This window comes from Phacochoerus africanus, chromosome 16, assembly GCF_016906955.1.
Source record: "Phacochoerus africanus isolate WHEZ1 chromosome 16, ROS_Pafr_v1, whole genome shotgun sequence".
NCBI classification, from domain to species: domain Eukaryota; kingdom Metazoa; phylum Chordata; class Mammalia; order Artiodactyla; family Suidae; genus Phacochoerus; species Phacochoerus africanus.
Genome location: NC_062559.1, coordinates 15,637,690 through 15,662,295, shown reverse-complemented (window position 1 = coordinate 15,662,295; position 24,606 = coordinate 15,637,690). Strand labels below are relative to the sequence as shown.

The window sequence follows — 24,606 nt, the reverse complement described above, 5'->3', positions numbered from 1 at the left end:
GGCTGAGAAGGCGCGATCCCAGGGTACAGTCCTGGCTACCCAAGTCTGTTGTGTAGGTGGTGAACTGTCCTTAGATGAGGCAAGGATTTTGTAAGCTGGGACGATTCTAAAAAGAATCCACCACTTTTAGTATCTAGAAGGATCTAGGTGTTTCAGTGAGTAGCTACTTGGATAAATGGAGAAGCCGAAGACAGGAGATGAACGGATTCTGAGTCTATAAATCTCACATTTATTTGTAGAAAATTTGATGTGTATAACCACAAGCAGCCACAGGCAGTATGTTATTTGTCTTTTTTTAAATTTTATTTTTTGGCTGTGCCCACAGCTTACAGAAGTTCCCAGGCCAGGGATCAAACCTGTGTCATAGCAGTGACCCAAGCCACAGCTGTGACAACACCAACACCACCAGATCCTTAACCTACTGAGCCACTGGGAAACTCCTATGCTAATTAAAGAGGATTAAAGTAAATGAGGGATTCATTCAAAATGATATTACCAATGTTCTAGCAAGTTATAAATATGAAAATCTTGACCCTGATTTATATATCATGAGATTGCTGATAGCATCTTAGCAACTGCTGATAAGTATTATAGCAGAAGAGATGCATGACCGTCCCAATTTATATTCTCATTAACACATTCTATTTCTTTTCTTCTACTGTAGAACCATCTAACTTACCAGATATTTAAAAAAAATAGAGTGAATCTGGAGTTCCCATCATGGCTCAGCAGAAATGAATCTGACTAGCATCCATGAGGACACAGGTTCAATCCCTGGTCTTGATCAGTGGGTGATGGATCTGGCATTGGCGTGAGCTATAGTGTAGGCGTAGGCCAGCAGCTACATCTCTGATTTGACCCCTAGCCTGGGAACCTCCATATGCCTCAGGTGCAGCCCTAAAAAAAAAAAAAAAAAAAAAGATAAAAAAAAGAGATAAAAATTGAGTGCATCATGGTATCATTGGGATTTTATAGATTTTCGGGTGCTTTTCAATTGTATTTTCATATTTCTTGTCTTTGGTTTTACAAATTAATACCTTTTAAGTTAAACTTGAAACACAATGACTTTTAATTTTTTGAACTCTTTGTCAACAAGAAATAGCAATTCCTGGTAAGTAAAAGGAGAAAAGAAATGAATGAGACATGGAGGAATTTAGAGCCGCAGGAACACACATGGGCTTATCTTCTGCAGATGTTCTGGGCAGGAAGTATTTGGTATTAGATGTAGTGCCCTCTGCCCCAGAATTCCAATCTTGGGTGATTTTCCTCAGGCAAAAGACAAGGTGTAGAGCTTATCTCTTTTCATAAAAAAGGAAATTTGAACTCATGTACGAGTGCTTAGGATATTTGTAGATACTTTGGACGATGCAGTGTGTTATCCACAATGATATAGAATCACCAAGAACCGTTGGTAATGTTTTAACACGAGGCGTCTGACGTTTGTGTCAAGACTATGTAGTAGAGGACGTAGCCTCATTCAAACACAATCCAAGCCTCTTAGAAGTAGGGGCTTTTTTATTTGTTCTTTGAGATATTAAAAATCTGCACTTTGCCCAAACTGGGTGTCAGTGTAGAACTTTATCTGTTTTAGGAGTTCCCATCGTGGCGCAGTGGTTAACGAATCCGACTGGGAACCATGAGGTTGCGGGTTCGGTCCCTGCCCTTGCTCAGTGGGTTAACGATCCGGCGTTGCCGTGAGCTGTGGTGTAGGTTGCAGACGCGGCTCGGATCCCGCGTTGCTTTGGCTCTGGTGTAGGCCGGTGGCTACAGCTCCGATTCAACCCCTAGCCTGGGAACCTCCATATGCCGTGGGAGCGGCCCAAGAAATAGCAACAACAACAACAACAAAAAAAGACAAAAGACAAAAAAACAACTTTATCTGTTTTAAAGCAGTAGTTTTTAGTTGGTGGGGCATGGTGTTAGGAAAAAGAGGCGCACACAGCGAAGGAAACATTCACAAAGCCTCTGATGCAAGTCACGCCTATCCTTTTTCATTTGGCTCACAGTATAGGTTTTTGTGTTAAGGACTCATTTACAGGGCTCTTTCTATTTTGGGGACAATTTCAAATTTGCATACAAGAACGTATACATCAAGGCTTCTTATCACATGCTTTTAGAAATTCGGTGACGTGCTTTTAGAAATTCAGTGGTTCTGGGGCTTTTGTCTTTCTAGGGCCACACTTGTGGCATATGGAGGTTCCCAGGCTAGGGGTTGAATCAGAGCTGCAGCTGCCGGCCTACACCACAGCCACAGCCACACCAGATCCAAGCTGCATCTGCAACCTACACCACAGCTCACGGCAATGCCGGATCTTTAACCTACTGAGTGAGGCCAGGGATTGAACCTGCATCCTCATGGATACTCATCAGATTCGTTTCTACGGAGCCACGATGGGAACTTCCTATCATGTGCTTTTAGCATTTCATTGGTTCACTATATTTTTGGATTCACTGGCATGTTGCATGGCTCTGGAAGAAATGAAGAAATGTAATGCTTTAAGAAATATGAAAACTCGTATTTATTAATGATTAGGCATCTTTTTATTGAATAATCGCTAATAGTATCGGGCAGGTATAGGCACATCCTTACTGAATGATGTGTGGTACTTAAGGAATTCAGAAAAGGGGACAGCTGACCCCTCTAGTGGCCTGGCAAAGGAGTCCTTGAAGAGAAACACTGGAACTCTTTTTTGGAAGGGTCTGATAGGCATTAGGAGAGAGGGTTATCTAGGGTAGGCATTCCAGGAAGGAGCAGTCGCAGGCGTATTCGGGAAAGAGTGAAGTAGGTGATCTGGATTGGAGTGTCGGGTTCCTGCATGGGAGGATAAGGTCTGTTTGCAAAATTGAGGTCAGACCTTTGGAGATGATCAGATGAGGATCCTTGTGATGGTTGCAGCAACTGTGTTTTAGGAAGATAGCTCTGTCGAGGTATGGGAGGAGGACTGGGAGCCCGCGAGATGAGAGGCAGAAAACTCAATGAGAAAAACTGAGTCGAACTAAGATGGCAACTGTCTGACAGGACCAGACGGGGCGAACTCAGAGAGTTGAGAAAAAAATGATTACTAAATTTAGGCACGAATTCTTTTGTGGATATAAAGGATTAGAAGAAGTTTTAAACCTGGAGATGAGTGAGAATAAGAAAATACTAGAAAACCGAAAGTTGACAGAAGGATTTACTGATTTCATGGGGAGATGACTGTGTTTCAGAATGTAGGGTTGATTTTCTCCGTGAAATATGTGACCAGGTCAAGCATATGCAGTGGGACGTGGGGCTGGAGCTTGGGAGAGAAATGAGGGATGACCCACGTCGAGTCAGGGAAGAGGCCCCTGTGAAGGCTGATTTTAAAGTTGCGACTCTGAAGATGAAAGGAAATAAGATTATAGACGGAACCTGAGGACCAAAGCAAGATTTTTGTTGAGAAGGTAGAGAAACAGAACGTGTGTGTAGATAGAAAGGGAGAAGCCGGCGGACAGAAAAAAATGAACAACGCTGAGCGCTAATAAGGGCACTTTAGTGATATGTAGAAAAAGAACCATGATCCTAAAATATCTGGGTTTTAAGGATGCTGCAAAGGTAGGTGCTGGGTCAGTTAGTGTTTTATCATACAAGGACAGTCATGAAATTCTAGGACAATAATTACGTCCAAAGAATTACTTGGTTGAGTGTATCTTCGAGCTTTGATAGCAACATAATTACATCCTATCCGTGTAGTAACCAACATTTGAGTGAAACAAGGTGTTGGTAGACGTGTTTTCTATGCTGTAACCATTTGAAATTCTTTTCGGAGTGACGAGCCTTCTTTTGATCTCAGATTTCTGCAAACCTCGTTAGCAGCACTGCCACGTCCACGGAATAACTGAGTCCCTCATCGGAGTTGTTACTCAGGTGGAGACCCCACTCAGTATTCGCTGGGACGGTTGTGCAGTTTGGGTGATAGATGGACCAAGATAGTGTTTGTCATTGTATTAGTTCATCAGCATGCTGAGTCATTCTCCAGTGGCCTCATAAATAAATTAAAAAAAAAAAAACCCGCATCGATTGGTCTCTTAACATGTTTTATGCTTTTCCGGTGAACTCCTTATTGTATAGAAAATAAAATAAATGAAGTCCATTTACCGCCCCCCCCCCCCCCCCCCCGTAATCATTCTCATCGATAGTTTCTTTGCTCTTGGTGAGAGTGGAGTGTCATGGGGAAAAGAACTTTGGAGTCAGCTAAACTGGAGTTGAAACCCTGGCCTGTTACTCTGCAGTTGTGACAACCTTAGGCTAAGGCCCTTCCCTCGCTCTCTGTCCTTTAGGCCTTCTGTCCTTTCTTCCTTCCTCCCTCTCCTCTTCTCGTTTTTTTCCCTTACCTCTTTCCCTCCCCCTTGCTCCTCTTTCTTGTAAGTTTTTTTCGTTTGTTTGTTTGTTTGTGTTTTTTAAGAGAACTTGAAAATTCACAGTGAAATTGAGGGGCGATTTTGCCTTAACTGCTGCTCTCCCACACACATGCACATAGACTGGATTCTCGATGCCACTAATTCTCCGTTTCGTCATCTCTAAATGACAGTAGCACGTCACAGAGTTGAGGATCAAGTAAGATCACGTTTTTAAAATGTCAGGTATTTGCTAAGTTCTCAGTAAGGCGTATGGGCTCATAATAGAGGCAGAACTGGTTTTAAAACTTACTCGGAAGAGTATCTTCATAGGTGCTCTATAAATGGTTTTTGAAAGCTTTTTCTTTTCTTTTTTTCTTTTTTTGGCCACAGCTGTGGCACATGGAAGTTCCCAGGCCCGGGATCAAACCCATATCACAGCCGTGACCCCAGTCCTGGCAGTGACGATGCTGGATCCTTAGCCCGCTAGGCCACACAGGAACTCCCATCAGTGTTTTTTGATGAAATGCTTAATATGGTCCTCAAACCTTTATTGAATGAATGATTATAAACATATGAACAGGAATAGTACTTAATATGGGACCCTGATTCTCTGAAAAGCTTTCGTGTCTGTCACGAATAGAATGGTTTGCCCACATGTACTCTGTACGTGTGCCACTTGGTTATCTCGCGATTTTAAATGTGGCCGGCGATTATAGAAATGAGTTGATACACTTTTGTCCCAGGTTATATATTCTTAGGCACCATGGCGGTTTCTTTTCCATATCTGCTCTTTTCTTTCACAACAGTGGGAACGTTGTATAACACTTGTCTTAGAAATAGTAGAATAGCTGATTCTTACCCAGCCCCCCAACTTCGGAGGCTCTAAAGTGGATTCATGTGTATAAGCAGGATCTGCTGGCAGTAGTGATCAAAAGAGCTGTTGCTTTTGTTGTTTTGAAGCACTAAAGATGAATACTGGCCCTAGAAATTATTGCTGGTCGGGGCTGCTCAGTCTGCTGTGGCCTCTGCCATCCTGGCTGGCAGGTTTGTTAGAGTGCTGGTCCAGTTTCTTATCTAAAATCTGAAAACTTACTTACCTGATAAACATTTGTATTTTAAACAGGGTAACACATCCAAATGGATTAGCCCCTTGCCTACAGCCAAGTAAACTCAATAACTGTTATGGCATTGCTGCTGCTATAATTTGGAATTAATGAGGATTGAATTACGACTCAAGGAGTATATTGATGAACTCACCCAGCACAGTGCCTGACACATAGCAGACCCTCAATAAAAACACTCGCTTTATCCCTGTGTGGAAATGCCCCTGCTTCCCTGTTCCCAGTTTTAGGAGCAGGTAGCAAGTAGATGACCTTCTGTAATGAATCTTTCTTGATGTCTACAGCTAGAAATAGGAATCGCTAGGTTAATAAACATCTGAATTTCAAGGAGGTTTTAGAATTAGGTTTTCATGGTTTTAAAATAGCTTTTTCAGGAGTTCTCATCGTGGCTCAGTGGAAACGAATCTGACTAGTATCCATGAGGATGCAGGTTTGATCCCTGGTCTCACTCAGTGGGTTACAAATCTGGTGTTGTGGTGAGCTGTGCTGTAGATCACAGAGGTGGCTCAGATTTTTTTTTTTTTTTTTTGTCTTTCTAGGGCCGCACTCATGGCATATGGAGGTTCCCAGGCTAGGAGTCAAATCAGAGCTGTAGCCAGTGGCCCACACCACAGCCACAGCAACACCAGATCCAACCACGTCTGTGACCTACACCACAGCTCATGGCACCACCGGATCCATAACCCACTGATCGAGGCCAGGGATGGAACCTGTGTCCTCATGGATTCTAGTCAGATTCGCTTCTGCTGAGCCATGACGGGAACTCCTAAAATGGCCTTTTCTTAATCGCGCGACATAAATATGTGTGCTAAGTTGTGTTTCTGATTGTACAGATGTTGCTGACTGAGTACCTGGATATGAAAAATACGCGTACGGCTTCTGAACCATCAGCGCAACTGAGTTATGCCAGCACTGGACGAGAGTTTGCAGCCTTTTTTGCCAAGAAGAAACCTCAAAGGCCAAAAAATTCTCTTTTCAAGTAAGTGTCTCCCTGCTGGTAAGATAGGTGTCAAAGCATGTTAGATTCAGGTAGGCTGGTTTTGTCTTTGATTGACAGCCATTACTTAAGCCAGTGTTGATTTGAAATAACTTATAGGAAGTGAACTTGGATTCAGTTTTGTGTACTTTTGTTTTCTATGAGGGAAGTGGCTCTTTTAGAATATGGTTACAAGACTAGCTACAACTTTTAATAAAAATTTTTGAAATTTGTTTCTGGGGAGTTTTATATAAAATGAAAAGAAATGAAATTCTCTTGTTTCTGGGGAATTTTATAGGAAATGAAAGGAAATGAAGTATTTCAGCCTTTTGAAAAGGCCCCAGGTGCCAAGAAACAGCCTTTGTTAATAAAGTCATGCAAATCTCCCTTGCTGGGTAGTGTTGGTTTTTATTTGATTTAATAAAGGAACAGTCTGGAAGTTCTTTTAGCTAATTACAATTAACTAACCTCACCTGACAGTGTATCCCAAGTGTATGTCACCTGGTAATAGCTAACAGTTAACGTTATTATTAACATTAATAGTAATAATAATAACAGCTACGTGCCATGCTTGAGTGCTTACTATGTACCAGGCACTTTGGTAGGTGAGTTTCTCAAAATAAGCTTACTTAAACATAATTTAATTTGGAGTCTATCAAATTTCGATAGCAGGCATCGTGGTTGACACTGGGTCCTTTGTTAGTGCCAGGCGAAGTGCTAAGCCGTTTTCATGGATTATCTCATTTCCTCATTCCTTGTAACAGTCTTGTGGTGTGTATATTCTATTTTTTTTATCCTCTTTTACACATTAAAAATAAATTGAGGCACGGGAGAGGTTCAGGAACTTAGTAGGTTCACATGGTTAGCAAGTGGAGGTAACAAGTTTTTTTTTTTTTTTTTTTGGTTTTTTAGGGCCACACTCATGACATATGGAAGTTCCCAGGCTAGGAGTCTAATTACAGGTAGTCTAACTGCCCAGCAGTTCGGAATCTGAGCTGCATCTGCAACCTCCATCACAGCTCATGGCAACGCCAGATCCTTAACCCACTGAGCGAGGCCAGGGATCGAACTCGCATCCTCATGGGTACTACTCGGATTTGTTACCCCTGAGCCACGACAGGAACTCCCATGGTAGTAACAAGATTTAAACATTGGCAGACCTGTGTTCTTCTGAGAACACAGATAAGAAGTTATAGATAAGAAGTTGTATCTGTAAATCTTAGCATGTAAAGTGGCTACAAAGGTGTCCCCCCACTGTCTGAGAAGTTATAGATAAGTTATAGATAAGAAGTTGTATCTGTAAATCTTAGCATGTAAAGTGTTATAGAAGAAGTTGTATCTGTAAATCTTAGCATGTAAAGTGGCCTCAGAAGTGTCCCCCCACTGTCTTGATTTCATTCTTTTTGAATAGTTGAAGGGCCAGTATCTTCTCTTGATTCACTCTGGGATTTGTTTTTTATCAGGGATTCATAGAGTTCCTTAATCATTAAGGCAAGTTTCAACAGTTCATTTGTCTCGTGATCTAGTGGAGATTTTTTCTGTGCCCACACTGAAATAAAATCCATGCTGTTTATTGAATTCATTCATTTCATTCTTCTTCTTTTTTTTTTAACAGTTTTATTCAGAGGCTGGATGCAATATCAGTTAAAATGCTTTAGTCTGCAAGTAGCATCGAACCCCAATGAATCGATTCACCCATAGGGAAGTTATTGTTACTCACAGAAGGTTGAATATCGAGGATTCCTTAATCCATCAGTAGAGTATCATTAAGAACCCAGCCCTGCCCACGTCTCTGCATTCAGTCCCGCTCTGATAAAAGGGTGCTGCTAAGGAAATAGCTTGTGATTCGTCCTGCAAATCTTTATTTATTTATTTTTAAACTAGCAGGCTTTATTTCTATGGTGGTTTTAGGTTTACAGAAAAGTTGAGCCGACAGTATAGAACTTTCTCTTATGTTCCCTTCCCCACAGTTTCTCCTCCACATTAGTGTGGCACATGAGTTAGTATTGATGAACCAATACTGATACATCACTATAAAGTCTCTCGTTTCCATGAGGGTTGGCTTTTTTGGGCGATATCGTTCTGTGCGCTTTGAGAAATGCATGATGTCCTAAATCTGTCACTATAGTATCTTACAGAAGTTTCGCTGCCCTGATCACCTTCCGTCGTTCAGTTATTCGTTCCTGCTTCTTTTCCTTAACCCTTGAAACCCTGGAAATGACTGATCTTTTTTTATTGCCTCTATAGTTTGCTCTTTCTAGAATGTCTTAAAGTTCAAATCATGTAGTACATGGCCTTTTCAGATTGGTTTCATTCACTTAGCCATATGCATTTAAGGTTCTTCCATGTCTTTCTGTGGCTTTTTGTAGCATCCTTTGTATCACTGAATACTGCTACTCATGCTGGATGTGTACCACAGTTTGTTCCATTCAACTATTGAAAGACATCGGGGTTGCTCTCAGCTTCTTGCAATTATGAATAAAGCAGCTGTAAACATTCACGTGCAGGGAGTTCCTCTTGTGGCTCAGTGGAAATGAATCCGACTAGTATCCATGAGGACACAGGTTCGATCCCTCGCCTCACCCAGTGGGTTAAGGATCCGGTGTTGCTGTGAACTGTGCTGTGAATCGCAGACTCAGCTCGGATTCTGCATTGCTCTGGCTGTAGCTCCGATTTGACCCCTAGCTGGGAACCTCCATGTGCCATGCCTGCAGCCATAAAAAGCATTTAAAAAAAAAAAAAATCATGTGCAGGTTTTTGTGTGGATGTAAGCATTCAGCTCATCTGGGTGACTACCTCGGAGCATGATTACTGGACTCTACCCCACTGTCAGACACTGCCACACTACCTTCCAGAATGGCTGTACCATTTCAAATCCTTTTTATCATTATTATTATTATTATTAAGGATTAATTCTTAGTTAACCATTTGTTAATCTTTTCCACCAGACATAAGGCCCCCCTGTAAGTTGTCCTCAAGAAAACTGGCATTGGGTCTTAGGCCCATTCCGAAAGCAGTCACTGGCCAGGGGAAGCAGACCATGATGAGGTCTGAAACCCGTCAGGGTTCCTCTCTGGGGACCGTCTCCAGCTGGAGAGGGAGCCCCTCTTCCTGAGCACCCCGCTGCGTGAAGAGGCAGCCAGGAAGCCGAAGGCCCACAGAAGATGGGGCTGTGACAGCAAGCGGGAAAGACGGCAGGAGGGAAGGTGGCTGTCGAGGCGGCTAAGGCTGCCTCACAGAGGCCCTCAGGCCCACGGTTAGGGCTTCTCTCTCTCTGTGCCCCCCTGCCCCCCCATCCTCACACCCCTCTCAAGCTCACTTACCCTTCTTCTTCTATGGGAATTGCAAAAGCAGCACGTTTAGACTTCATGCTCCCAACCCTCACCCCTCACTTTCAACCTCAGACCCACCGAGACATTTCCAGGTGTTTATTCAGTCCTGAAGCTCGTATTGGAAATGAATAAATGCGCTTAAATTATCACTACACATTTATTACTTTTTCCATAGTGACAAAAACGCACCATCCACAGAGAATTAGGCACATCTTGGAGATGTGCCTCTTTCTGGCATGGGCGCCACCATTCACGAGCCCTGTGCCAGGATAGTGCTCCTGTCTTAGTGGGCCTCAGTGCCTTTGGCTCTAAAGTAAGGAGCTGAGTCCGGCTAATCACTGGCGCCTCTTGTACTGCACAATGATAGCAAATCTGTGACTTGTTGCAAACACAAAAAGGATTCCTGAGTGTGTCAGGTCACAACGGATTCAGATTTTGGCGAGCCGTCACCTGCTTTTATCGCAGCCGAGAAGAACTTTATCACTCTCTCTAATTGCCCCTCGTCAGGGTTAATTAAGTGTGTTTTAAGTTCTCCCTTATTGTCTACTGTGTGCCTCTCTATTCTTTGCTCGAGAGTTGTGTTTCTTTCCCTGTGCCGTTTCTGATCAATAGCTGTCAGCGTGCGTTTGGGAGGTCAGTGGCTTCTCGTCGGCACTTGACTGGCAGGTGGCACTTTTGAAGTGCTGCACACGTTGCCTTCCTTCTGGCTTTTCGGGCCCTCTTAGTTCTTGGCAGGGAGCAGAGAAAGGATCACGTAACCCAAGTGTTTCCCTCGGCCCGGCATTCATCTTGGTATTCATCTTCTTTGTGAAAGAATGGGTAAAGAAGGCATCATTAAGAAAATGTTGGTGCTGCTTCCTTGTGGCCAGAAACCCCGTTGTCATTGTCACTCTTTGACTTGATGCTGTTTAGCCCTACGTGGCTGTCATTCGTAGAAGGATTCCTCCTGGCAGCCTGTTATGCTGACTTTGAAAATCTCAGGTTTGAAATGGAATTTCTTTGCCCATCAAAGGAGTTATGGATTGATATAGTCATAGTTTTACCTGTTTTTTTTTTTTTTTGGCTGTTGTTGTTCCTTACCAGCAAGTTACTTTAAAGGCTGTGATTTGTTTTTTTTTCTATTATGTAGTCATTATTTTAGCTCTTAAAGACCTCTTCGATATCAGGAACCTATCCCCTGTGTTTCTAATCCCTGAAACAGTCCCTGGGGAGGTGTGAACAACATTTGTAGCTTGGTATCTTTGGAAGTATTTTGTGTGGTAGGTGGCAGGTAAGAATCCTGGCAGCCGTTTAGAAAATATATTGTTTTTGGAGTTCTCGTCATGGCCCAGCGGTAACGAACCTGACTAGCATCCATGAGGATGTGGGTTCCATCTCTGGCCCTGCTCAGTGGGTCAAGGATCCAGTGTTGCCATGAGCTGTGCTTTAGGTCACAGATGCGGCTTGGATCCCGTGTGGCTGTGGCTGTGGCATAGGCTGGCAGCTGTAGCCCTGATTCGTCCCCTAGACTGGGAACTTCCATATGCCGCGGGTATAGACCTAAAAAGCAAAAAAATAAAAAGTAAATTTAAAAAATTTTAAGAAAGAAAGAACATTGTTTTTGAGGACTTTAAGGAAAGCCCACAGATTCCTTGTTTCTTTGGTATAGTTGTTTTATGTCATTTCTAACAGCCCTTTCGGGGGGGTAGCTAGGAAGGCAGGAGGTCTGCTCTGAGGAGCCAGTGTTTCTGTGGTGACATCTGGCAGTCACTGATGGCTTTTGAACAGCATAGGAGCAAAAATCAGAATGACTTCATAGGATGCTCTTGTTGCTGTGCGGGTAGGGATCCTGGCAAGGGTTCTGCCGCAAAAGAAAACTGCAACAGATACGTTGTATCAGTTGACATGGGAATAGGCAGAGATCCAGACACTGTCGTGGAGGAGCGTTAGCCAGGAATGAGGTTCACAAATCAGGCCTGGGCCAGCCTGCCCTGGCCTGGAATAGCCGGAAAGTCTTGGCCATTGAACTCTAGGGAGCATCACACGGGCTAGAGGAGAAAACGTCTGGAATATGCACGGCTGCCCCTCCCCCTCCTCTCCACCCCACCATTTGGTTGCTACCGAACCGTGTTGTTGACATTGCCCTTCGTTGCAGGTTCGAATCATCCTCCCACGCCATCAGTATGAGCGCCTATCTGCGAGAACAGAGAAGGGAGCTGTACAGTCGGAGTGGAGAACTGCAAGGTGGGTAACTGACCTTCTTTGGAAAAGGGAGTTTTCTGGAGGAAGACCTGGAGTCTTTATAGCATGTGAATTTGAGGTCTGCACTCATAGGATTCTTTCAAGATAGCAAAGATTTAAGGACTTGGTAATCTGTTTCTTCTGTCACTTCCCAACACCTGCTGCCAAGCAGCTCACACTGCTGTTGTGGCCACAGGATTAATGGACCTGGTGTACCGTTCAAGTGGGAACGCAAAGCACAGGGAAATGAGGTCAGCGTCTTCTTGCTTCAAGATGGCAGGCGTGAGTCCGGTCACAGCCTGGGGGATTCTAGACTTCTGTGGCTGCTACTTAGTTATTGTTTTCAATACCTTTTGGAACATGGCAGGAGTGTTTGAAATTTGGAAATGTGCAGATGCAGCCTGTGTCATGATTTAAAGGGAAGAAAGCTGTCTCTCAACAGTATGTTCCAATCCACCTAACTGTGACACACGGGATATTTGAGGCTCATGGGTGGTTACTAAGAATTTAGAATCTGCAGAAGAAAATACTAAGAGAATAAATTTTATGCAACTTTAATTAAGTAAAAAAATCAGACCAATAACTTTGTGTGTGTGTGTGACTACAAGGAGGCTAATCCTGGTAAAGGTGACAATTAAGGAAGGTTTGCGGCGTTCCCGTTTGGGTGCAGCAGAAATGAATCTGACTAGTATTCATGATGATCCCTCGCCCTGCTCAGTGGGTTAAGGATCCAGCATTGCCTGGAGTTGTGGTGTAGATCACAGATGCGCCTTAGATCCCACGTTGCCGTGGCTGTGGTGTAGGCTGGCAGCTACAGCTCTGATTTGACCCCTAGTGTAGGAACCTCTGTGTGCGGTGGGTGCGGCTCTAAAAAGCCAAAAAAAAAAAAAGAGAGAGAAAGATTTATGAAGGCCTGCAAACTCTAAGACATCCAAGCACTGGAAGGGATGAAGGTAGAATAAAAGGAAATGAGATAAAAGCCTTAAGATCCAGTTATGAAAGTAAGGAGTGAATATCACTCACCAATATCAGGCCATTGGTGGTGACAATCTCCTCCTTCAGATTGCTGGAGGAGCTGAGAACGGAGTGTGTCTTTAAATTATTTTGGAACCATGGGCTTTCTTCCCAGGGGATAGGTAAGAACACTTTCACCATCTTTGATGCACTGCAGGCACTTGGAATATTTTGCAGTGACTAGCCTACACAATTAAATGTTTAGTAGTTAAGATTCATCATAATTCTACATCAAAATATAATAAAGCAACCAGCCAGCCTGTCTGGATTTAAAAGTCTGTTGCCTAATCATTCCTACCTTCACCTTCCGTATTAATCCAAACAGCTATTGATTTTTCCAAAGACTTTGCTATGCTGACTTACAGTTATATCCTGGTAGTAATTCCACAGTTCCAAGACCCAACTGCCCAGACTGAAAGCCTAGAAATACGTTCGAGGGTATGGGGAAAAGGACATTAGCTTGCCAGCATTTTATTTAACATTAAAGTATTGCTGTGCATCCTGGAAGATCCGAAGTTGTGTGTCTTGGAGGCTTCACGTCCAGGAGTACAGAGAAGCAGTTAGATTTGGGCCCAGTGAAAGATTGAGCCATTCCCTGGTCATCAGGAGGGAGGGAGGAGGGAGACTGGGCTTCTGCAGGCAGCTGCCCCCCAGCTGTAGAGGGTGGGGGGCATGGAAGGAAATGATGGGTTTGATCCTGCTTGAACTGCCGGTTAGGGGGCGCTGCCGTGATGGAGGGTCGGAGAGATCTTCCGTTATCTGCCTGTTTGTTCACAGTGTCCTATTTATAAATCCAGAGTTGGCCGAAGGAATAGTTTAAGTTTACCTCTTTAATTCCTCTCCACCCGGCTTCTAGTATGTGAAATTCCTTTAATGGGGACACACAAAGCCTTTCTTCCTCTTTTCCTTCTTCTCCTCCTCCTCTCCCCTCCGCCTCCCCCATCCATCTCTTCCTCCTCCTCCTCTTCACCTGAATCTTGATCATTTCATTTCTCTTAATAAACTTGGTTTTTTAGAGCACTTCTCCATTCACAGAAAACCCGGGCAGAATGTACAGAGAGTAGCGCCTGTTCGCATATACGCGCTCCCTCCCCTCCCCTCAGCATCCCGCACCCCGATCAAGCCTTTCACTTGACCCTCAGAGATGAGAAGGCAGACCATGTATGTAACTAATGGGACGGAAACGCAAGCTGTCATTCGCTCTGACTCAAGCATCGTTCGTGAACGCGGTTAAATGATGGATAGTCGATTCTCCTTTTTCGTGAGAATGGGGAGTGAGCCCCCGGCCCTCTGCTCTCGCCAGGCCGAAGCGTTGTCTTTGGCCCATCCCACTCCCACCTGTGGTCCAAGATCTCTTGAGAGAGAGTACAGCCAATCAGTGAAGCGTAGAGGGTTCTGGGCCCTTATTGCCAACACTTAAAATCTAGCTCCCAGGGAGTTCCCGTCATGGCGCAGTGGTTAACGAATCCGACTAGGAACCGTGAGGTTGCGGGTTCGATCCCTGCCCTTGCTCAGTGGGTTAAGGATCCGGCGTTGCCATGAGCTGTGGTGTAGGTTGTAGACGCGGCTCGGATCCCGCATTGCTGTGGCTCTGGCGTAGGCCGGTGGCTATAGCTCCGATTGGACGCCTAGCCTGGGAACCTCCATATGCCGCAGGAGCAGCCCAAAGAAATAGTGAAAAGACCAAAAAAAAAAAAAAAAAATCTCGCTCCCAGGTTCCTAGCTTCGGAAGCTCTCTGCCTGTTGCCTTCTCTCTACTTGGGAATAGAAGAAACAGTACCTATTCAATGAGGCTCTTGTTAAAGTTAAGCTCTGGACATGTTGAGATGCTGTGCCTGACCAGTGGTAGACGTTAGGACTTCCTCCCTCTCCTCCAATATTGTTATTACTTGTACCGTCGCTTGAGAGTTTTCATGTATCTTCTCTTCGTCTCCTCGTTGGGCTAAACCTTACTCCGCTTTCCACCTTAAATGTAGTTGTCCCTCACTCGGCTGAGCCCTTCCCGTCGCCTCCTTCCCTCCCCACACTCTCTTTGTCCCCCTGGGCCCGGCCGGCCGTGTGCTCACGTCTTTGGTGCTCCCTCGCCGATCTCCTTCCCCGCGGCACTGTCCCATGAGGGACCTAGTGTTTTATTTCCTCTGCTTCGGCCAGTGCCTGGTGTAGTAAATGGTCAGTAAATACCGACTGACTCACTGACAGAAGAAATGAGGGCAGCAGAGTCTAAACCGTTGAGAGGTTAGGCAAGGCCCCAAAAGACACAGGCCACTGACAGCCATTATCAGCTTCGTAGGTTTCCATTAGCTTTTAAGTTTAAGCCAAAGTAGAGGAGGGGAGATAGATACATATGTGTGTGTGTGTGTGTGTGTATTTGTTCTTTGCAGTTTTACGTAGCTTTGTTAAATAGAACCATTGCCCTTGAGCTGTCTGGTCTAGGACAACACCGCTGTATGTAATTGAAAAACATTTTATAATCCAACTAAGTCACAGTGGACTTAGATTCTCCAAGGATGGTTAATTGAAAAATCACCGTAATCTAACCAGTAACTTTCCCATCCTTCAAAACATTAATTGTAATATGGAACTTCCAAGCCATGGTCTATTGTACTTACCAGCGTTCAGCAAAATAGAAGAATTTAAATGGGGGAGAAAGTAGTTGGCAAACATATCATGTTCATAATAATCATTAAAAAGTAATTTAGCTGAGCTGATACATCACAAGCTTGTTGAGAGAGCGTATCAGATGACCAATTTTTGTGCAAGTTTGATGGTGTTTCCTTGAGGAACAAACGTTTCTCTGATGAATTCTTTTAATATTTCAGCAGGGGAGAAAAGGGGGGGGGGGTCACGACTCTTTTCCATTAAAAACAGCCATTCTTTTTCAGTTATTCTGTTAATCTGGCTAGTCCAGGGACCACAGTGAGATCTGCCTTTCAGCTTATCCTGCAAAGGTGTGGTTAAATAGTTGAGTCAGATCCTGAGACACATTTGATTTTTGTGTCTTCTCTTAATGCCGTGGAGCTGCGGCTTCACCTCCCCAATGGTTTGGACCATGAGGTCAGCTCTCCCTTCTTTTGCAGGAGAGCGATAAAGACAGAGCCTCAACGTAACATTAAAAAACGCTCAAATCTGACAAAAGTTAGGTTCCTGCCAACATTTCTAATTCATCATGCAATTAAAAATGTTCCTCAGCCTAACAGCACGCAAGGGGAAGAAAGAATGAACAAATGAGATTTCTTTGGTATCATCAACCCATCTCAATTGGCTCTGTTAAGTTACAGATGGTTCATTACATAGTTTGCTGTTGGCAATTGCGCTGAGGAGGTGGGGGTGCTGCTTCATAGCGTGCAGGGTAACAGGTGGAACTCTAGCTTGCGGATGTGTCGACGTTAATCATAGGCGTCCTGTTGTTTTGAGCCTCTCCACTGCTTCATTGCACAGCTTCGCTGTGTTGTAGGTTAGCAAGACACTCATTTTAGGAACATTTAGCTTGAATCTAGCATCTTGCTTTTAATGTGATTCTTCAGGAGAATAAGATTGCTGATGAACACATTATCTCGTGAGGGTTAAAAAATAAAATCAAAATGCTTACTGCTGCCCAGGACCAAAATAAGCTCTCTGGTTAATCAGTCCCCTGTGCCTTGGTTTTCTCATTTGAAAAATAAAGCTGTCATGAGTTCTGGCTCTTTTAGGGGGATAGTGTGACTCTAAAATTAGCTATTAAAACTCTGGAAAAATGAGGATAGTTATAATTGATTTAAATTGAAATGGTGCTTTGAAAAAAGTTATCACTGGGGCACGGCAAGAACTATACCCGCCTCTTTAGCTCTTATTTTTCTTCCCTTCCAATCTCCCTTTCTCACTGGGTCAGCTCTCCTCAAGGTCACCAGTGACCTGCGTCTTGGTAGATGAAGAGTTTGCTTTTCAGTGTTCATCTCACTTGCTCTTTCAGCAGCTGTTCTCCTTTTTCTCTTCCTCATATTCTTCCTGGGCCTTCTCTAGGGCTTCTCGGAGTGTCTCATGATTGAGTCTTGGAACCTTTCTTGTGCTCCCTGTGGAGACCCTCCCCAGGTGATCTCAGCCCAAACCAAGCTTTGTTTAGGACCTAGTGCAGGTGACTTCCACATCTCCAGCTCTAGGTTTGCTGCTCAGATGTCGTTGTTTCCTCATCTCTTCCAGTGTCTTCTCTCCCCTCCCCTTCCCATCCTATCCATCTTAATCACAGCAGTTAAAAGAATTTTCCTCATATGGTTAAAAAATATGGACATCTTGTTAAAACTTTTCTTCCCTTACCTACTAGTTCCTTCCAGTGCCTAGGGCAATGCTTGGCTCGAATTAGGCACTTAGAAAATCCATGATGGAGGAGGCGCCTTGAAATCTCCTGATTTTGTAGGTACAAGCCTACTTATTTGAGAAACTGTAGAGGGAGCTTTAATAAATAGACTAGGATTTGTGATTTGTCTTTGCCCCCCCCCCCCTTTTTTTCCCCGCTTTTTAGGGCTATACTCATGGCACATGGAAGTTCCCAGGCTAGGGGTCGAGTTGGAGCTATAGCTGCCAGCAACTTGGGATCCAAGCTGCGTCCTCAACCTATACCCCAGCTCACAGCAACGCTGGATTCTTAACCTACTGAGTGAGGCCAGGGATCAAACCTGGATCCTCATGTATCCATTTCTGCTGCTCCACAACAGGAACTCCCTGTCTTTGCCCATTTTTCAAGATGTAAAACTCATAAATGGGTATCGTATTTTAATTGTATGCTCAGCTTTGATTACAGTTTCTTTTGTCTTGGGGCTACTTAGTACTTCTCTTTGTACCCAATAATACTACCTTTGAGAGTATCAGCTTTATTCCCATTAGTTTAATGAGTGGCGTTTCTATGGCCCTGACATTGAAATACTCTGTAAAGGTCCAACTAGTTGAGAATTGACTTCTTTAAGAGGATTTGTGTTACATAGTAAATATGTAAGTACCGGGATCAGGGAAAACTGGTCTCTTAGGCTGACCTGACCTGAATTTTCTGAGTTTTTCTCTCTAATGGATCGTTGGGAACTGGGGTTGTGAATACTTAATGCTATCACATGTAATTAATCTGCTTAGAGGGGCCTTGCCTTAAGGTAAGGCAATATTTGAAATGAGCTGATGATCCTTTTGACAAAAGGATTTATAATAGGAGTCTCCTAAAGTAGTAAGCCGTTCTAGAATGGAGCATTTAAAGCAAGATTTCGTTCATGTACACATTTTTCAGGGACATTTTGGCTGAAGTGAGGTACACTGGTTTTACATTTATACCATCCATTTGTTCTACAGCTTTAAATACAAGAAGTACTTGTAAAGCTTTATATCCTTAAATTTGATTAGAAAATTCTTTGTAGTCTTCAAACTTTTGCCTAATGACTTTGTGAATAACTGTAACAGTATTCAGGGGACAGAGAAAAAAAAGCACTTTTTTTCCTTGTTAAAATTGCATATAATTATTTTAAAATAACCATCATCTCTTAGAGTTATGGTTTCTGTTTTACATTCTAAAATTGTGTATGAAAATTGATTCATCTTCCTTTTGTATATTTACATTCTTTTTAAAAATACAGATCTTAACTTATATGTAAGATTTGTCTTATGATGAAATTATAATAGAGTTTTATAAATGCTAATTACTTTATCTGTTCCTAAGAAGTAGTAAGTAGTAAATACACTTTCCTCAGGTCCTGAACAGACAAATGCATTATTTCACATCATTTAGAAAATGAAAGTGTTCTCATGCCACAATTGTTATTGAGTGCACCAGCTCTTAGCCTTAATCTATGCAATGTAGATATTTATTTGATTTTAAAATATTCTTTTGTGGGTCTAGTTTATATAAAATAGATTTATTTTCTGAAGAAGTTTAGTTCATACAACATCCTTGCTACCCAATGGATGAACCTCTGGTAGCTGAACCAGTCATGAAAAAATCAGTCTTGACAGTGCAAAGTAGCCATCACAAAGCCTTGGTAAAGCCTGACAGCCTCACTTTTGAGAAATGACCCTTGGTCATCATGCAGAACTAGTTAATGACATTGACATAGAACCTTATTTTTAAAAAACTTGTATTGGACCCATTCATTCATCCATACAGTTATGAGAAAAGAGGGAATGCTGTTAAATGAGATACATATTTGAGTTTTAAGAGTGATATATATGCCTGTATATTTATCTCTATTATAATTTAAAAAAAGAATGAAGAAACAACAACAAAATCTTTTATCATGATATAACAGAAAAACTGTAAGTTAGCTTCTCATATTTTTCACCATTTGGCTCACATTAATTTTTTAATAATGTGAAAATAATAGCACTGCTATTATTACTTCTTTTTCTTGGACTTTTATTTAGGACCCTAGGAAATGTTATTTCGGCAACTCGGATAGTTTACATGATGCATGTAATTCTGACTTGAGATTTTTTAGGAAACAGAGAAGACCATAAATATTTATGGTATGTAGTGAGGAAAGTAATTATCAGAAACTAGTGAGAATGCTATGTAACAAATTTGTCATTGTCCCAATAGGACACAATTCATAGGGTAATTTTACATTTTCAAAAAGAAGGTTGGGTCTTTTAGGAGTACTAATAGTTAGAGGTTACCTTATCTGAAATGATCTGTTTTCAGAATTCAGAAGAAATTGATATAAACACATACTATGATGTCTAGAAAATGAAACAGTAGATTTCGATGATAAAAAGTGCTCTAGGCTCATAATCTAGTGCTTTTAAACTCCTATTTCTTAAGTCTTATGTCACAGTTGTGTATAGAAAACAGCTTGAAGTGGAGGTGGTTTGACTAAGTGGGGGTGGGGGCTCGGAGCCCTGCCTGCTTAGACCCCACTCCACTCGCTCCTTTCCCCTTCCTCTGGGGGTCACCGAGGAAACCTCCCACTCCCAGAAGCAGACTTCTCCACAGCAGAAAATTCGATCTTGGGAGAGAGATGACATTATAGATTGAAAGGGATAAGACCGACTAATCAATAATGGATGATGAGTCGATTGTTATCCATAAAGGAAAAAACGACATGGGATTTAAATCTCGTATCATTTAGGAAAATGCATTTTTGCTGGGTTGAGAACCCAAATGCGAAAGGCAAAACCTTTGCACGTGTAGGTTCACAGCAGCATTGTTTGAATAACAGAAAACTGGAAACAACTCAAATGCCTTAGACAGGAGAAAGGAATTCTAAATCCTGGTATAGCCACAATTCCACGTGGTGGAATACTCCATAGCAGTAAAAATGAATGAGCTCTGCTAGACATTAACTTGGTTGAATCTCAAAAGCCATCACATAGGAGTGTGTGTGTGTGTGTGTGTGTGTATATAGAGAGAGTCTAATTTCATCTATATGGAGATCCAAAGCAGAACCGAATAATATTTTCTTTACACGTACATCTTTATGTGACAAAAATGTGAGGAAGGTAAGATGGGGGCATGACACTCTGAGATCACCTCTGGAGCAGGATTTAATCAAAGAGAGGAGCGCATGGGGCTTGACGGGCAGTAGTAGTCTTCTGTTTCTTAAGCTAAGTGATAGAAATGCTTGTTTTGGTATTTCTAGAACCTTATAAATGTCATGTACATCCATGTGTATGTATAAAACATTTCATAAAAAGTAGAAATACAAAATTTTTTTAAAAGGCCTCTATGTCACCAGAGATAAAGCCATGGATGTAGTGTAATGCTGCCATCTGAAATTCTAAACCAGATTTGGAGTTTTCTGTGACAGCTGGATTGGTTCTTGGGCTTGCACCCTTCCACTGGAACTCCACGTCCCTGCCAACGCTCTGCGTTATTACTGGACTAATACCGTACCTTAAGGAGTTGATGAGAAGAACAACTTTCAGGGTCAGAAGGGCTCCCTTCCCCTGGCCTGTGCCTTCCTGTTCCTCTTCTTCCATCTGGGTATCAGAACCTAGCATTAAGGGAGGTCAGCAGCTATTCTACTCTGTTTCCTGTGTTTTCTAGGACCTCCTAGGTATTTTGGAATCAGTATAGACTTGATTGTATTTATTCGAACCGGACACTTCCTTAAGCTTTTAGGATACAGTAACGAACAGGATTAGGTTTTGAGTTTTGCCTGCGAAAGGCAAAAGAGCAGAAAGAGACCATGAATGTGTCACAGAGATGGGCACTTGTCTTCGAGCATTTTTAGCTGGATACATGGCCACCCAAAATACAAACATTTCTAGGCTTTCCTTGCAACCAGCCATGGACAGAATTCTAACCAATAGGATGTGAGTGAAAATGATGGACATAACTTCAGGTCTTCTATTTAAAGGGAAGGGCCGGGCTCTCAAAGCCTGTGTGCTGTGTGAAGATGTTCACACACACACACTATGAGTGAAGTGTTGTGGGGAGTCGCCTTAGGGATGGGACAGCAATGGTTTAAAAGGAGCTTGGGTGTTGAGTACTGTGCAGAGTCACGCTCTGATGACTGGAGCCACTGTACCATCCCAGACTTGTCTGTGAGAGAGGAATAAACTTTTGTTTAAGTCACTAATATTTGGATTCTCTATTACTTGCAGCCCTACGTATCTTCTCATTAATTCGACGTACAAATAAGTGATCACAGGACTGTGATGTGCTCCATGTTGGATTTGCACGTATATATGTAGCTGAGATGTGCACACAGGTTCTGGGAGAGGCAGGAAGGCTTGTATAAGTATTTAATGGTCAAGCTGCTTAAAAAGGTTGAAGAAAAGCTTTGCGGATAAAGAGGGGTGGGCATTTCAGGCAGTGGGCTTGGAGGATAAATGCATGGACGTGAGAGTATGGGCCTTTCTTGTTTCCTAACATGAATTAGATACAACTTTTTTTTTCTTCTTTTGTGAATTAAGGAGAGCAGTTGATGTATACAGACCTCTCCTGGTTATACTTTGTTACTTCTGGGAACCAGAGATGATGGAGAGAACCTCACAGCTGTTGTGAGTGGCTTTGGCTCTGGTTCATTGTACCACAAGTGGTGTGTCGGTGATGACAGGAATGTAAACGTCATGAGTGTACTAGAACAAGAGCTAAATGTGGTCACTTACCGGTTTTTCTGAGTGGTGTTCGAGTGGTATAGTCCTGCCACTTTATCACTGCAAGTCCTATAGGAAGAATAACTTCTAAACAACCATTGTTGTGTACTGTATCAGACTCAGCATGGTAGCTTTGGCTGGAGAAATCGGCAGCGCCTGGATCATGAAGGACCAGCCTAACCCCATCCTAAAGTACCTTGTTCACCTTAGGCAGCTTGGAGATGGCAGAGTTCTGTGTGCTCACGTTGGATTTCCAGCTTGTAATTGCGGTGCGGGGTGAAAATATACATCAAGAATGGTTAAGCAGTGAGATCCTGCTGTATGGCACTGGAAACTGTATCTAGTCACTTATGATGGAGCAGGAAAATGTGAGAAAAAGAAATGTGTGTGTGTGACTGGGTCACCTTGCTGTATAGCAGAACATTGGCAGAACACTGTAAACCAGCTATAATGGAAAAAAAAAAACCCACTAATTTAGAAAAAAAAAGAAAATATACATCAAGTAACTTTTGGCTTCACCCTACAATATTAAACTCAAAGAATACAGTAATACAGGCTAGTATGTATGAATGCTACACAAATCTTACAATAGTCATAAGATAGGATGTTCATTTCCTAGAATTGTGATGACATCCACGGAACTGCAGCCAGTTGATTTGCATATTCATGCCCACTTAGCTCAAATAAGTCCCTGTTTGTTTGCACGTTAACGCCTGATTCTGCACCAGTTAACCAATCTGCATGTCCCTGTTCAGTTGGTTAGTGAGGTTCATGTGTGGGATCTTGGTGTGGCTGTTTGTGCTTTGAGCAGTTGGGCAGGCAGCGTGGTTTCATGGAAAGAGTACTTGTTACTCATCTTGCTTTTACTCTGCAAGTGACTTTACCTTTCTGAGCCCCCGATTACTCATCTGTGTAACAAGCTCGTGACACACACTCTGCCTCTTTCTTCGGGGTCTAGCAGTGTATTGGAGGCGACAGCGTGCAGGTGACATTTCTAGGCCAACGGTATTCTAGGCCCTCCTCCTGGAACATGTACATCTGGGAGGGTTCTTTGTGCCCTGGAAGGCAAGATACGCAAACAGCCAGTTTTAAGAAATGTTGTCAGTACCTTGGGGAGCGTGGAGGAGAAGGCAGTATTCCTAGGAGTGTCACAGAAGGCGTTAGAAAGGAAGAGTCTGTATTGAAATCGGAAAAGATAAGTTAACTGCACTGATGAGGGGAAGGACTCTCACTGCAGGTAGGTAGAAGAGGTGAAACAGCACACAGCTATGGGAGAGCATCGTGGGGCTGTAGGGATTTCATTGTGTTTGAAGCACCCGGAGAAGACTGGACCTAGACAAGGAGGCATGATGGGCAGATCTCTAGGACCTGGTCTGATAGCAAGAAGGTACAGTTTCTGTTCTGTGACTGATAAGGGCTGCTCTAAAGCTTTAAAGCAGGAGACTTAACATAGTCAAATCTGTATTTTATTTTATTTTATTTTATTTTTGTCTTTTGTTGTTGTTGTTGTTTTTAGGGCTGCACCCACTGCATATGGAGGTTGACCCCAGGTGATGGGTCAAATCGGAGCTGCAGCTACCCACCTAGAGCACAGCCGCAGCAACGCAGGATCCGAGCCATGTCTGTGACCTACACCACAGCTCACGGCAACACCGGATCCTTAACCCACTGAGTGAGGCCAGGGATCGAACCCGCATCCTCATGGATACTATTGGGTTCTTTAACACTGAGCCACGATGGGAACTCCTAATTTTATTTTTATTTATTTTTATTTTTGGCTGCTGAGCCACAATGGGAACTCCTAATTTTATTTTTATTTATTTTTATTTTTGGCTGCTCCTGAGCCATGTGGAAGTTCCAGGGCCAGGGATCGGAGAAGCTGCTGCAGTGACAATGCTGGATCCTTAATTCCTTGTGCTACAAGGGCATTGCCTCAATTCTGCATTTTAGTAAAAGTGTCTGGCGGCTTGTGGGGGAGAATCGGTGCGGTGAGATTGGAGACAAGGAGGCAAATTGTGTTGGTTCAGGTGAGAGCTTGTAGAAGACGATGCCAGCTTTTTGAAGGGTAATAGCAGTGAGGATGGCCAGGTGGGAACAGATCCAAAAGCTAATTTCGAGGTAGAGTCAGTTGGACACGATGCCGCGTTCTGTGGGGAGTTTGAGCAAGAGATAGGCTTGGTTCCCAGCTTTCCAATCTGGTGACTTGGGTGGATCACGATGTTGTTTGTTGCAAGTTAGGAAATACAAGAAGAGAAGCTGTTTTTATGGAGTGTTAGCTAGGGGCAAAGATAGCTTTTTTAAATGTCTATTTTCATGTTTCTCTTTTTTGTTTAGGTCCAGGTAATCTAACCTTAGCTAATCTAACCCATTGAATTGATCTATAATCTACTGCCTCATGACGAAGGCTTTCAGCAGTGTCTGCTTACCTGTTATCTTTCCAAAGCGCAGAGCGTTGGACTTACAGGTTTTTACCCTCCTTCATCTTCTTCCTATTTTTAAATTGCAAATGCTGCTTTCTCTTTTACAGGATTTGACT

At 42.9% G+C, this 24,606-nt stretch overlaps 1 protein-coding gene across 2 annotated transcripts in view; it reads left to right on the top strand.

Moving 5' to 3' along the window:
* EXOC4 (exocyst complex component 4) overlaps window positions 1-24,606 on the top strand; it is an 808,154-nt gene that overhangs the window by 219,596 nt on the left and 563,952 nt on the right. For both annotated transcript variants that reach the window (XR_007132659.1, XM_047763590.1), the window contains exons 8-9: window positions 6,314-6,459; window positions 11,923-12,011. Coding sequence is in view for 1 of the 2 variants with exons in the window: in XM_047763590.1 (XP_047619546.1) it covers window positions 6,314-6,459; window positions 11,923-12,011 (235 nt within the window). In the remaining variant the exon portion in view is untranslated. The remainder of the gene's footprint in view (window positions 1-6,313; window positions 6,460-11,922; window positions 12,012-24,606) is intronic.